The 16,113-nt window shown below is 32.1% G+C and overlaps 1 protein-coding gene across 1 annotated transcript in view; it reads right to left on the bottom strand.

The window, feature by feature from the left end:
* LOC134712570 (alpha-latrocrustotoxin-Lt1a-like) overlaps nucleotides 1-16,113 on the bottom strand; it is an 83,648-nt gene that overhangs the window by 11,515 nt on the left and 56,020 nt on the right. The window contains exons 23-28 of the mRNA XM_063574269.1: nucleotides 12,955-12,998; nucleotides 11,153-11,231; nucleotides 6,880-6,923; nucleotides 4,545-4,650; nucleotides 2,514-2,584; nucleotides 1,823-1,957 (exon numbers count right to left, since the gene is read on the bottom strand). Coding sequence (XP_063430339.1) covers nucleotides 1,823-1,957; nucleotides 2,514-2,584; nucleotides 4,545-4,650; nucleotides 6,880-6,923; nucleotides 11,153-11,231; nucleotides 12,955-12,998 — 479 coding nt within the window. The remainder of the gene's footprint in view (nucleotides 1-1,822; nucleotides 1,958-2,513; nucleotides 2,585-4,544; nucleotides 4,651-6,879; nucleotides 6,924-11,152; nucleotides 11,232-12,954; nucleotides 12,999-16,113) is intronic.

Genomic DNA, 16,113 nt, shown 5'->3' on the forward strand with positions numbered 1-16,113 from the left:
AATGTGTTTAATTTAAATCTGACAATTAAGTAAAATAAACAATGTGAAACTTCTTATTTTTATTTAGCTTATCTTTTTATTATAATATAATGATACAATAACCTATATGATAGCGTCTTTTGAATGAACGGTCATACCATATGAAGAGTTTAGAAGTATTAAAAGTAAACTGTAACAGAGTGTTAATTACCCCGACGCGTATGGTCGGACCATATGAGTATATACCCATATGGTCATGACCATACGCGTATGGTCCAAATACTCATATGGTCCGGAACATATATATTGTATTGTGTCTTGTTTACTATTATTTGTTTGTTTGTACTTTTCTTTTTTAGACATTGCGTTGTCAGTTTATTTTCGATCTATGCGTTTGAATGTCTCTATGGTATCTTTCAACATTACAAATTCATAGAAAAAAAATAAGCAACAGTAGTTATCAAATAAAGATAATTACGATTGTCATGGATTCTAGTTTGAACCCGTCCATCTGTGTAAATATCTAAGAAAAACAAAACATGGGCCAGACCTTCTTGAACAATTGTTATAATTAAGTTAACTGGTGTGTATCCGATGCAAGCTAATCTAAATGTGGATAATTGAGTGACAGGACATCATCAAAATACCTTATAGTAAGATGAAACAACTGAACTGTTGATGTTTTTGAGAAGTCTCTGTATGAATACCGGATATGATTAAAACAAGAAGATTCCTGGGAAGAGATACAAAGGTGATAATAAAAACTACAAAAAGCCACCAGAACAAGTAGTGCCGTTAATTATTATTTGACCTTCGCCTAACATTAATAACGTCTTCTTCGTAATTATATTTTGCATTCTTTATTGTTTTGTAAAGAAATTCTTACTCGTTAGAACCAAACGTTTTGAGGTCAGTATGAAGTATGTCATATACTTCATGAATTCGCACAATAATTCCTTTTTAATAGAGGCAGGCCGATTGATAGTGTGATATACGTGTAAATACACATCAATTTCCGTTCCGGCTTCAGTTTGCGTTGTAACATATGCATCTTATGAGTAGTGTAATGGGTGTCATCGTCCATGCACATCACCTTCAGTCCGTAGTTGGCCGTTTACACGGCATATTTCATCTTTCTTCACCTTCCAGTGACTCTTTTGAAACTATGCGAATTCCTATTTCTCAATATAAACTTCAAAATGATTATATATATGTATGACTATGGACATTTAGTAAACAATAATACATTTATCAGTCATTCTTTTTCGAAAGTCCTCTGTATAGCTATAACAAGAATGTGTCCCCGGTACACGAATGCCCCACTCGCTCTATCATTTTCTATGTTCAGTGGACCGTGACATTGGGGTAAAAACTCTAATTTGACATTAAAATGAGAAAGATCATATCATAGGGAACATGTGTACTAAGTTTGAAGTCGATTGGACTTCAACTCCATCAAAAACTAACCTTACCAAAAACTTCAACCTGAAGTGGAACAGACTGACAGTCGAACAAACGCACAGACCAGAAAACATAATGAACTCTTCTATCGAAGGTGGGGCATTAAAAGTACCATGCTTATAATTTGAATAATTTGAATATTTTTGAAATCTTGATCACATCAAATTTGGATTTGGCGAATATGTGAAATAGGTAAACGAGACGTTGATATGAGAAGTGGAACTGGTTGCAATAGTGATCTAACCATGTTTCTATAATGAGTATCTCTTTTTTTAATCATTTTTTTTTCTTTTTTGCATTAAAGGATCAACTTTCAAATTTTGATATGGGGGCTTGCCCTCACCACATAACACATATTTTGAATTTATGAATTAATACATACTTGTCTCTTATAAATGGTGAAACTTTGCATTCTTCCACTAGATACTTCACAACATCTAAATGCCCTGCAGAAGCTGCTACGTGTAGGGGTGTATTCTTCATGTAATCCCCTACATCAAAATACGGATACTCAGATCTAAAAAAAAATTAAGTATCACAATATTGGAATTTGTAGAGTCTATTTAGCAAATAAAACAACAACTTGTTGAAAGTCATTGAGGTAACTGTAAATGAACTGTAATTATTGTGATCAGATAGTCTTCCTTTAATTAAATGTTAATTATGGTTAATCTAATGCAGACAGTCATGCTAAGTACAAAATAGATTTTTGTAACTATACAAGTATTCAAATTTCATGTTTCGGTGTACATTTGATTACTATTCATTTATCTTATTTCTAAATACTTTTTCTTTGAGAAATAAGTCTTACATTCTGCATTTTACCCCACTGTTCTGTTTTAAACCATTTGCTCTTTTCACAAAACAGAAAAAACACACACTTAATTCTAAATACTCGAAACATCATTAAGCTGAAGTTTGGTTTGAATCGGTTTAGTAGTTTCATAGAGAAGATATTGAAAAAATGTACACCGAACGGACGACGACGGACGCCAAGTGATGGCATCGTTGAGCTAAAAACGTACGAGTTAATAGTATTATTACAATTATATAGTGCCTATATTCAAACTTACTTTTTAATAGTTTCCACATCACCTATTGCTGCCGCCTCAAATAATAAGTACAAATTTGACCGGTCTGTTACCTAAAGCAAACACACAACTTTTTTTAGCAAAATTTTGACGCTGCATAATAACTACAAATGTTCTCAAAAGAATTGGTATAATTATATATATTGAGCCTGAGTTTATGATATTCTTAGTTTATAATTCTAGTCATAGTGGAAATATACTGCAAAGCAAATTAAATTCGTCATTTTAATTTCGGAATGCGTTTAAATGATATATTCATTACATAATAGAACCACACAAACTGCAACTGTTAGCAATCTTATTAACCCGTGTTCAGATGTCCTTGAGTTAAAAATGCTGACAAAGAGTATGTTTCAATAAATACAAATAAGTCTAAATCTGAAGGTTTAAAAAAAAAATGTTTACAATTACATTTTCTATCACAGTCTATTAATCAAGAAGTTAAGATATTGCATACTAAAATAGATATTGCATCCTAAAATTGTTCATGGTAGTGACGGATTCACTAAACTTTGTGTATAAGTGTTTGCACACATATTTACATCCATGACCTTCATAAAAATTGATGTTTGAGAGTTCCCGATGATGGAAAATTAAATCAAGAGTTTCAGGACGGATTCAATTTTGTACATTTTATAACTATTTTAATTTTTTTTGACAATTGTATTAGAAGCGAATTTATAAAAAATACATTTCATCCTATATTAATTATACTTCAGTATGTTATATTCATGGTTTTGGAACAACAGTCTGTGATGAAAAACAATTATATATATACTTAGTACAAAATGTTTTATATGTTAAGTTTTAAACGAAAATTTGTTTGTTAAAATCTATTTTTTTCAAATATCTTTAGCAGTGTGAGTTTAAAATAATTTAGGTTTGAGCGTTCTAGATAAGGTCAATTAAGGAAATAAAAAAATAAAAAAAATATCACTATCATTAAGTATCACAGATTCAAGTTATCTACCACTGTTGGTGAACCCTGATTATTTTATCTCCTACAAAGGTCTATGAATATGATTGTTCAAAAGCAACCGCGGGGAGACCGTGTATATTCAATATAAGGTAAGTAGGCGGGGCTTATTCCAATACACGGTAAGAAATGGTTTTACGTCCCTTTATTACAAAAACACGGTGTTGAAAAAAAATCTTACTAGATCTCAACAAACAAAGAAATTGATGATGAACGTTTGAAATAAATTCTTAACACACATTTGAAGCTAACAGAGTTATTGTTGGTATTTGTTTGTATATATAACAAAGGAAAGGTAGGGTCTGAATAAGAACAATATTGGGGAAGGCTCTGGATGGATCATTCTGCATATAACTCAAAATTGTGAAGTGATGTATTTCAGGATTTTGGTGAACCCGATCAAATGTTGAATCATCAATATATTGCAATACAAGTCTTAAAGAGTTTAAAAAATTTGTTTTGGTTATTAATGAGTTAGTTGCAAAAACTCTCGTGCTTAATGTTTTTAATTAACTTCTATTTGAAGCGGTTAAGCAAATATATGATCTAATGATTGTTTTTCCCATGAAATTTTACACATTTAATAGGTTTGTGAAATTTCACAAGACGAGTACAGTTCTACATAATCATAAAATTATTTATCATTTATTAGAACTTGTTATATAAGAATATATATTAAGTCGACGTCTGAAGCGATGGTGCTGAAAAACGTTCCTAGCAAAATAACATCTTCATAAGGAAAAATTATCATCTCTAATCTTCTCTCATTGTGTCGTGGAAAGCAAATATGTGCGCAATAAGCACATTAACACGCAAATAACCAAAAAAAACCCGTTACTATGTTTTTAGAAAAAAATATTTTCAGACTCAAATGATCTTGGTTGTTATTCAATATAAAAAAGAAGATGTGGTATGATTGCCAATGAGACAACTATCCACAAAAGACCAAAATGACACAAACATTAACAACTATAGGTCACCGTATGGCCTTCAACAGTTTATTTTATCAGAATTATTCAAATTTAAATTTGACTTACCTGTGGCGGTGCCACTTGTTGCTTTACTTTTGGAGTAAAACTTTTAGTTGATTTACTCTTTGATGACAATAGTATTCGGGTCATAAATTGTACTCTGCTTTTATTTCTGGAAAAGAAATCACAATATCAAACCAAAAGAAAGTAAATCAAAGATCTTGTTGTAACATGGCTTTCTAAAGCGTATACTTTATTTTCATTTTATAACTTACTTACCAAAAAAAAATCTTTCCTATCGTTTTTATTTTTCCCAATCAGATGTAATATTTTTTCCCTGATACTACCAGCCCACATTAATGATTTACGAAGAAATCGAAATGTTAGTAATTACAAAACTATAAGCAGTTTTCACGATATTTAAATACAATATGTATTTTTTAGATTAAATAGTTTTTCTTGATAGATGACGTTTATCGTTCCTCCTATCCTTGTTATTTCAAGAAAAATATCTTAAAATATCTAAGATTAATCGAATTTTCTATTTAAACACAACTGTTGCTCCAATACAGTTCCTGTTATATGAAAAGATTAAGCTGTATTTGGCAAACCGTTTGGGAAGTCTGGGTCCGCAATTAACTTCAACTTTGTACTTTATTTGCTTTTTTTTTCGAGCATCCCTGTTGACTTTTTTGAAGATAAATCGCGCGTCTGGCGTGCGATGTTTTTAAGTCAGATAGAACTTGTGAATGTGTTTATATACTTTTCATTTTGCCATATGATTACGTACTTACTGTTTGGAATTTTCCTCAGAGTCTTGAATTTTTTACCATTTTATTTTTTGGTAACTATTTACTTAAGGCTATAACCACCCGATTACTTCATAAACAAGAGTGCACACACTGAACTGTCTCGCCTTCTTTACAAATCATTGATATTATGTTGATAGTCCTAAGTATAAAGCTTTATTATAACTGTCACATAAACTTAACATTAACCAAGATAGCTAAACAAAGACCAATGAACCATGAAAATGAGGTCAAGGTCAGATGAACCATGCCAGGCAGACATGTACAGCTAACAATGCTTCCATACAACAAATAAAGTTGACCTATTACTTAAAGTTTTAGAAAAATAGACCAAAACACAAAAAACTTCACACTGTGCAATGAACCTTGAAATTGAGGTCATGGTCAAATAAAACCTGCGGGACTGACATTAAGATCATAATATATTTCAATTCACCAAATATAGTTGACCTTTGGCATATAATATTAGATAAAAAGACTAAAACTTGAAAAATTAACTTTAACCACTGAACCATGAAAATGAGGTCAAGGTCAGATGACATCTACCCGCTAGACATGTATACCTTACAATCATTCCATACAACAAATACAGTAGATCTTTTGCATAAAGTATGAGAAAAACAGACCAAAACACAAAAACTTAACTATAACCATTGAACCATGAAAATGAGGTCAAGGTCAGGTGACACCTGTCAGTTGGACATGTACACCTTACAGTCCTTCCATACACCAACTATACTAGCCCTATTGCTTATAGTATCTGAGATATGGACTTGACCACCAAAACTTAACCTTGTTCACTGATCCAAGAAATGAGGTCGAGGTCAAGTGAAAATTGTCTGACGGGCATGAGGACCTTGCAAGGTACGCACATACCAAATATAGTTATCCTATTACTTATAATAAGAGAGAATTCAACATTACAAAAATTCTGAACTTTTATTTCAAGTGGTCACTGAACCATGAAAATGAGGTCAAGGACATTGGACATGTGACTGATGGAAACTTCGTAACATGAGGCATCTATATACAAAGTATGAACCATCCAGGTCTTTCACCTTCTAAAATATAAACCTTTTAAGAAGTGAGCTAACACCGCCACCGCCGTAGCCGCCACCGCCGCCGCCGGAACACTATCCCTATGTCGAGCTTTCTGCAACAAAAGTTGCAGGCTCGACAAAAACTTCATGAAAATTTCTCATTCCGTTTGAAAGTCCGCAATTTTTTGTTGGCACGGTATAAACGTTTGATAACTGGTGTTATTCTTCAATTATGTCACGTTCAAACCGTCATACATGTATACCAACATTTAGATCATGCACATATGTTTTCTTCGCTTGTTTCGAAAGTGCACATGAAGGTTTACTGTATTAAAACTTTTTAATGATAAATAACATTATCATAAGCTCTGAAAAGTACTCAAGCCTATCATGAGTCAGCAAATTGTGTCGTCGCAGATATTGACATATATGTTGATCATGTTTTGTTGTTAAATGTGGTGTTTTTACTTTCAGCCTTCATTTTTTAAATTTAGAAATAAGGCAACAACTCGAAAATTGGTGAAAAATTGTCGTTTTATATTATCGTAATACCTTTTTACATTATCTGTTTTATCTTCGTCAGAACACAAGCGTTTCTACAAGGAATGAATAATATGTTAAGCAAATCGACATAAAAGCACTTTCATCATTCTATTGACTTCATATATTCATACACATGTTTAAGTTAAGAAAATTCAAATTATTTATTATAAAATAAGAACGTGGTGTGACTGCCAATCAGACAACTCACTACAAGAAACCCAATCTCATTGAAGCAAGCAATCATATGACGCCGAACAACTTCAAACAAACATCAAAACCCAATTCGAATAACAAGTTATAAAAGGCCCCGACATGACAAATGTATATCAATCCATAAGAAACAAAAATGTGTCTCCAGTACACAGATGCCCACTCCGCACTATCATTTTCAATGTTCAGTGGACCGTGAAAATGGGGGAAAATCTCCAACTTGGATTTTTTGTCTTGTCAAATAAAAAACAACACAAAGAAACATATGATAAAGACTTGCCTAACAACAATAAACACATTAAACCTCCCACAAAACAAAACACAAACAAACAGATAACAAGAAATATAATAACAAACGTCATTTAAACCATAGATCAAGTTAGGTGCATCGAAATGGCACATTTTTCTAATTAATAGCATCCAATGGGATGATCAAGATGGTAACAAATTCTAAGATTCTCAGGATTCAGTGATATATCATTGACGAGAAGAAAAACTAGAGGCTCTAAAGAGCCTGTGTCGCTCACCTTGGTACATTTGTATATGTGAATATTCAACAAAGGACAAAGATGGATTCGTGACAAAATTGTGTTTTGGTGATGGTGATATGTTTGTAGATCTAACTTTACTGAACATTCTTGCTGCGTACATATATCCCCATCTATAATGATTGGCCCAGTAGTTTCAGTTGAAAGTGTTAGTAAAAATTTACAAATTTTATGAAAATTGTTAAAAATTGACTATCGATTCGTCTGAAATTTTCAGGGCAGATAGATCTTGACCTGATAAACAATTTAACCCATGCCAGTTTTGCTCTTAATGCTTTTGTTTTTGAGTTATAAGCCAAAAACTGCATTTTATCCCATGTTCTATTTTTAGCCATGGCAGCCATCTTGGTAGGTTGACCAGGTCAACGGACACAATTTTTAAACTAGATACCCCAATGATGATTGTGGCCAAGTTTAGTTTAATATGGCGCAGTAGTTTCAGAGGAGAAGATTTTTGTAAAAGATAACTAAGATTTACGAAAAATGGTTAAAAATTGACTATAAAGGGCAATAACTCCTGAAGGGGTCATTTGACCTTTTCGGTCATGTTGACTTATTTGTAAATCTTATTTTGCTGAACATTATTGCTGTTTACAGTTTATCTCTATCTATAATATTTTTCAAGATAATAACCAAAAACAGCAAAATTTTCTTAAAATTACCAATTTAGGGGTAGCAACCCAACAACAGGTTGTTCGATTCATCTGAAATTTTCGGGGCAGATAGATCTTGGCCTGATAAACAATTTTACCCCATGTCAGAATTGCTCTAAATGCTTTGGTTTTTGAGTAATAAGCCAAAAACTGCATTTTACCCCTATGTTCTATTTTTAGCCATGGCGGCCATCTTGGTTGGTTGACCGGGTCACCGGACACAATTTTTAAACTAGATACCCCAATGATGATTGTGGCCAAGTTTGGTTTAATTTGGCCTAGTAGTTTCAGAGGAGAAGATTTTTGTAAAAGTTAACGCCGGACGCAGGACGACGACGACGGACGACGACGGACGACGACAGACGCCGGACGCAAAGTGATGAGAAAAGCTCACTTGGCCCTTCGGGCCAGGTGAGCTAAAAAGACTAGATAATATTACAGGATATTGTATATATGCATGACACACAATTACAGTCTTGATGTATTAGAAACAGATGCAGGTTGGCCACTTTCATTTAAAGATCATGCATTGAAACATGAAATGAGCAGTCTGGGCTTACAGTTGTCAATCAATGAGTTTTCTCTTTTATGCTTGTCATGTTTATGTATTTAATCATATATCTCTTCATGCCTTATAAACCACATACTGTGTTATGACGCTAAATAAAAACTGACGAGGAAAGGTAACACTTTGTCGAGCCTAGGTGGTATAGTGGTCCAGGCATAGTACAAGGCGACTTGGAACTACGATATCTCAGGAGCATTAGTTCGAACCCCGGGTAGTGAAGAACAAAAACTTGCTATCGCAAGATAACAGATTTAACATCGTTGGACTGTTATTTAGGCAAATAATATATATACATATATCAGCAGTGACAGTGCTAGTAAAAGTGATGAATTGGAATCATTCTTATCGTTCATAAGTTTTCTTATATGGTACCAGCATAAGGATTCTTATTTATTTAATTGTCTATTTTCGTATGTATTGGAAATGAGAATACTTGCAAGTTGGGATTCGAACAATTGAAGATCATCATTAATACGGAAACTACATCATTTCAAGAATTCATAAAAATTGAAGAGAGCTGATAAATATCAAAGACACAAAATAGAGATGAATTTAAAAACCTTGACACTGTTAAACGAGAATTGAAAATATCTTTCAACATTGTTGATGAGCAGCAAGCCGTCAACTCACAAGAACTTATGATAAATTATTCACAAAATGTGTAGAGTGTTTGAAAATCCCTTATCTGACTATGGAAACAAAAATAAAATGAGAGAAAAAAAATATTTGGAACTTTCTTAAAAGTAAAAAAAAATTTGTATTATTAAGAAACCTGATCGGGGAAAAGAAATGCCATATATTCAAAAGAAGTTAAAAAAAACAATCCCGGAGAACACAAAAATGACGTTGGTATTGTCTAAGAGAGTGATATTCGTAATTTTGAGGCTGAAATTTAATTGTTGAAAAATAAAGCTAACAGATATGAACATAACAAAAAAAAATCGAAAGAGAAATGTACAAATCTTTTATTTAAAAGTTTAACGCCGAGATCACAGAAAGTATAAACAATTTATGAAGATCTGAATGTAAAAAAGAAAAAACTAAATCTGTACAAATCTGGAAATAGAAACAGCTTTGGCTCGAAGAATACGAAGAAAATATCGGTAATTTCTCAGTTTCTGAAGAAACCACACAGTTTGATAACGGATATAGAAAGAAGAGCTTACTACAGAAATAAGAAAAGTACAAAGAAATTAACCCGGAACTACATATAATACAACATTAACATTACAAACCAAGTATCACATAATCCCCGCAGAATTTCCAGCCCCGAAATACATCAAAATTTCAATACAAATGCGAATCAGAATATCTATATATTGAGATTACGAAGAGATCCTGCATCAGAAAGAAAGGTTATTTAAAGGATGTTTCTTTGAGTGAAGATGTCTTGTGAGAGAACATAAACGGTGGATAATATTATGCCGAACATTAAATTAATCCATTATTTCTCCCACATACTGAATGCCACAAGTTTTACATGTTTATTCATAAATTGAGTTTCCGTTTTATAGCTGAAATATGAATGATGGTATAACTGTTTTTTGTTTTGTAAAGGAGCCGATGACAAAACTGTTGTAGTTTGGTCTTTTGTTGCACTTTAGTGTTTCTGTTGTTTCGTTGTTTTCCTCTAAAAGTTGATTTGTTCCCTCGGTTTTAGTTCGTATCCCAGATTAGTTTTCTCAATAGATTTATGACTTTCAAAACAGCGGTATACTACTGGTGCCTTTATTTATAAGAAAGTTGCAATACCCAATAAGTAAAAATCATGTGCTTTATTTTACAAGTTATTCAAGGTGATCATTAGTGCTGAAGTTTTAAATAGGTCTATTTACAATACTATTTTAGTGTATGACTCTTGAATTGTCTCGGTATAAATGCATTGGACAATCGGCATTTATAACTATTGAAGTTCCTAGTGCAGATGGTCCATATGTGCATCTTTTAGACTTATTTGTACGTTTGTTTAATTTTATAAGTCGTAAGTTAGTTGTACATCTGGTATGTATTTTGACCGAGTGTTGGCTGGTAGATCCAAATTAGTGTCGTATTAACCTATTATGCGTTGTGCTCACCCCATTTCGTCAATGTAACGGAAATATTTACAAGTGTCGTACAAGAAAAAAATACTTGATATCCATTCGTTCCATTTGGTAATACAGACTACAATATGAGTTTAACAGTTTTTATGGACTTTCCCGTTTTTATTTACCTCGAAGTTCGTTTTTTTAATAGCATTTGGATTTATAAATATACACATAAACTAAGAGAAGTTAGAATTTCGAAATAGAATAATCACTTACCACTGTTGTTTGCTCCTCGTCCCTTTCCGTGAACCTTTCTTTCAGACGTGTCTGATCCATATCTGCTCCATGTTCATATCTAGTTTAACGTTGAAATCACGTTCAAAATTAAATATATATATATATGGAAGACGTTTCATGATTAAAATTGATTTTGGATAAATGATTTATATAACAAGAGGCACAACCTTACTTTGGAAAATGTCAATCAGCTAGAATTTTATATACACATACTATATGTGCACTTTGTTGTTTGTTCATTGATGCAATTTCCATATTGAACATGGCTTCTAAAAAAAACCAGTCCAAACTATGAAATGTTTATTTTAGGGCCAATAAATTCCCAAAAAGTGTTGTCAAACTCTTCGAGTTATCAAAACATTAACTATAAAAAGGCTAAAAATTGGAAACCAAAGCCATTTCAAGTTACATATTTTGTAAATACAAAATTTTATCCTGGTTTATATGATGAGTTAATCTACAACTATGTCGATGCTACTGCTGGTGGAGTTTTGATTCCCCTAGAATATGACTAGGCCAGTAGTCAGCACTTCTGTGCTGACATGAATTATCATTTAAATGATCGTCTTTAATAATTAACTGTTAACAAAACGTTTGATTTTTTGAAATACTAAGGCTTTTCTACCTCAGGAATAGATTACCTAAGCTGTCTAAAAACTTTTAGGATGTTTGGTCCTCAATGCTCATCAACTTCTTTCTTTGTTTGGCCTTTTTAACTTTTTTGGATTCGAGCGTCACTGATGAGTCTTTTATAGACGACACGCGCGTCTGTCGTAAGTACAAAATTTAAATATGGTATCTATGATGAGTTTATTGAGAATGCATATCTTTTGTCGTTTCTGACTACCTTTTTCGGAAATGGGATACACATGTATTAATGAACAAAAAAATACAGCCTTGATGTACAAATATACAGAAGCAGATGCTGTTGAAAAGCTTCGTTGAGAGAACATGCGTTGAATACGCATAACATAAGCAGTCTGGTCTTCTAGTTGTCAATCAACGTGTGACATGCACCTCGATGTCATACCAGAAATATACAAAAATAAAGGGATGTTATCTTAAAAAAATTTAACCAGTCACCGAAAAATCATGTAATTGCTTGATCCCTCATGATTTATTGTTTTAAAATATACAAATCTTTCTTTTTTATCAATAAAATCCTAAGGAACGTAAAGTCCTGAATTTATAAAAAATCAAAAAGGAGCATTTGTCAATAGATATAAGCAATTCACGACAGTTTCACGAAAACTACTTAAAACATTCTTGAATTATTATCCGAAAACTAGATTATCTCTTTTTTAATAATTAAAAAACCCGTAGCTCTGAAGCGTAAAGTCTAAAATTTATAAAAAATGAAAAGGAACTTACGTCAAAAGATATAAACAATTCTACACAGTTTCATGAAAATTCATAAAATCGTTTTTGAGTTATTGTCTGACATATTGACAACGGACGGACAGACGGATGTACAGCGGTGTATCATATTACGTCCCGTAAACAGACGTAAAAAAGTTAATAATGGAAGTATTTTTTTCTTTTCGTGTTACGAAATTCATATGGGAGTTGAATATGTGTTAAAAGTTGAAGGATAAATAACCGAGATTAATTTTCGGTATTGATACCCTTTAAAGCACTCACGATTGTTTTCGCTCATATTGACATATTTGTGAATCTTGTATTGATTATGAATTTCTGCTTTTATTTTCCAAATTTAGTAATGATAGACCACTACTTAAAAGTTGATAATAAAACGTCATTTTGTAATTTCCTTGTATTACCTTTCTGCATCGTTTGATTTATCTTCATCAGAAACCTGGCGTTTCTACAATAAATAAACAATGATTAAACAAATAATAAAAAAAATCGACATAACAGTACTTTTATCATTCTATTACTCTTGACTCAAATATTAACATTCACGTGACAAGTTGAACTCTTATTTCCATTTACTTTTTATTTGTTTTAATTTATCAATATTTGTACATTTGTTAGAGATACATAAGGTACCAGTTCCTCAGCCCGGCCTCGTTTCTGTTAGAATATAACATATCATAGGTAAGGTTAGAAAATATACAATATATATAATAACTAGCTTATAATAATTAACAACTGAATCAAAAGAAGATAATATGATATATTATAAATTCTAGCTCAAGAAATAACTTATTTTTTTCTGCAACCAAATTGTGGAAGTTTTCAATGTGACTTGATAGACAAAACACTGTCAGCTAATCAGAAGACGCGTTACATTTAAAATTATATTATTTATCAATATTTCGTAATGTGGAACAAATTCAAACACATTAACTTGTTTTGTTTTTATAGCTCGGATATATAATATCCTTTGTATACAGTATAAAGTGTAAGTTTAAGTTAATAATTAATGCTGTAACAATTTATATATTGTATTAGCTTTCATTTTTTGATTTGTTTTGTATATGCAACTCTTTGTATTTCTTTTGTTCTTATTAAGTGACTCTGTACTTTAAAAGATCCCGTCAATATTATTTTGGTCTATTATATGTCATTATGATATATTCCTATTATGAATAACTATATACGTTGAACCACAAACGTCAAAATCATTCAATCGCGTAGCAGATGAATCGGACAATCCATTGTTGGGTTGCTGCCCCTGAATTGGTAATATTAGGGAAATTTTGCTGTTTTTGGTTATTATCTTGAATATTATTTTAGATGGAGATAAACTGTAAACAGCAATAATGTTCAGCAAAGTAAGATTTACAAATAGATCAACATGACCAAAATGGTCAGTTGACCTCCTAAGGAGTTATTGCCCTTTAAAGTCAATTTTTAACCATTTTTCATAAATTTTATATATCTTTTACAAAAATCTTTAGTTAGTTCTTGCAACCACGGTTTTTGGTATTGCTTTCATCAATTTAGATAATATATTATATATATGTAGTATACACTTTCTCGATAGAGTAAAAGTTAACACAATATAAATACAACACTGTAAAAAACATTTGTATCTGAATTGAACATCAGGATTGACCTGCACCGGGAATGCTAGTGTCTAAAAGTTGATAATAATCTGATGGCGAGATACAAAAATGCAAAATCATATTTCAAAAGTCGTACTTCCAAAAGAAACACAAAATCTCGAATACAATAATAAAAGATACACTACTACAGCACCTATAATCGTAACTAAAGACTATATAGTATTATTTGTGGAATAAACATTGACTATTTATCAACAAGGTCTTGGTACTTTCTGAATAACGTTTAAATTGGTACCGTTAATTTTATTACTATCACTAGGTCGATGCCTCTGCTGGTGGACTATAAGTCCCCGAGGGTATCACCAGCCCAGTAGCCAGTACTTCGGTACTGGCATGAAATTACGGATTTTTTGTGTTATTTAAATTTGTTGTTACGAAATATTAGAACTTATCATATACTTGTATAAAATATCACTAAAATTTTACAGTTCAATAACATTTGAAAATATCAAAAGGCTATGAAAGGATTACTAGGTTTATTGACCAGATTCTTAAGAATTTCCATAGCGGGCTGATAAAGGTACCTTTATTGACTGCTTCCGGAAGGTTATCACATGCCTTTCCGTTAATTTCCGTGACGTTTATCACATGCAACTTCGTGCATTTCCGGAAATTTGATTGAAACAACAGAACGCGGAAAACGGCACTGAGTGATAAGACTTTTCCCAAAATAGTTGAGGAGCAAAAATGAATTAAGTTAAAATTGTTTTGAAAGACATAAATGAGGTGACAATATTATTAAAGAACATAAAAAAAAACATTTTTTTTTTTTTTTTATCAATAAAACAATTAAAGTAAAGAATTTGTTTTGGTTGTCTGTAAATATTTTCTGAAAGTGCAAAGACAAACAAAATTAAATTTTAATAGTTCTTGTCTGTATATCTTCTGCTGAAGTATATGATAAAAAGATAATTACATGTCATTTTTCATATCTGACCCTTTATCGGCCCTCGTTCATGATATCAGCCCTCGAGCCTACGGCACTTGGGCTGATATCACAACCTAGGGCCGATAAAGGGTTTGATATGAAAAATGCCATGTAATAATCTATACTTATTATAAATTAAGGAATGTATCTCCCTCATGCAAAGCTCTGATTCCTTTCACGGATTTGGCTTTACTTTTTGGACCTTTTGGATTATAGCTCTTCATCATTTATGTAAGCTTTGGATTTCAAATATTTTGGCCACGAGCATCACTGAACAGACATGAATTGTCGAAATGCGCATCTGGTGCAAGACAATTGGTACCGTTAATTTTATTATAGTAAGGATTACTAGACGGTCTTTCCGATTTAAATGGTTTTACACTAGTAATTTTGGTGCCCTTTACAGCTTGTTGTTTGGTGTGAGCCAAGGCTCCGTGTTGAAGGCCGTATATTGACCTATAATGATTTACTTTTTTTTAAATTGTGATTTGGATGGAGAGTTGTCTCATTGGCACTCCCACCACATCTTCCTATATCTATTTGACAATAAGCTGGCTCTTTAAATTTTTGCGAAGACATCGATAAATTTTTCCAAAGACTGAAGAGCAGCTGCAAACTCGTACGTATCATATGCTAAGGTGATGAAAATTGATAATTTCATTAACGAAACCGTCTCGTTATTTATAAATTCTGGTACAGAGATGACTGATGTCGTCAAATTCGAAGTAAATGCCTAGAAATGATACAGAGGAAGCATTAACTTAAAGTTAGGAGGATATATTAATAGGACCAAATCAGAAAAGTTTGAAGTGTATCTTCGACAAACGAGTCGATATCAATTTTGAAATGATAACATTTTGAAATATTAAAAACTGTCATAACTTCATACAACCAAAAGAAAGGTGATTTTCATTTGTTTCGTTGGCAAATACATTCCAAGATTTGAGTTTGTCAGTTTTAATGAAATTCCACTTTGTGAT

Source organism: Mytilus trossulus, chromosome 3 (assembly GCF_036588685.1).
Source record: "Mytilus trossulus isolate FHL-02 chromosome 3, PNRI_Mtr1.1.1.hap1, whole genome shotgun sequence".
NCBI lineage: Eukaryota > Metazoa > Mollusca > Bivalvia > Mytilida > Mytilidae > Mytilus > Mytilus trossulus.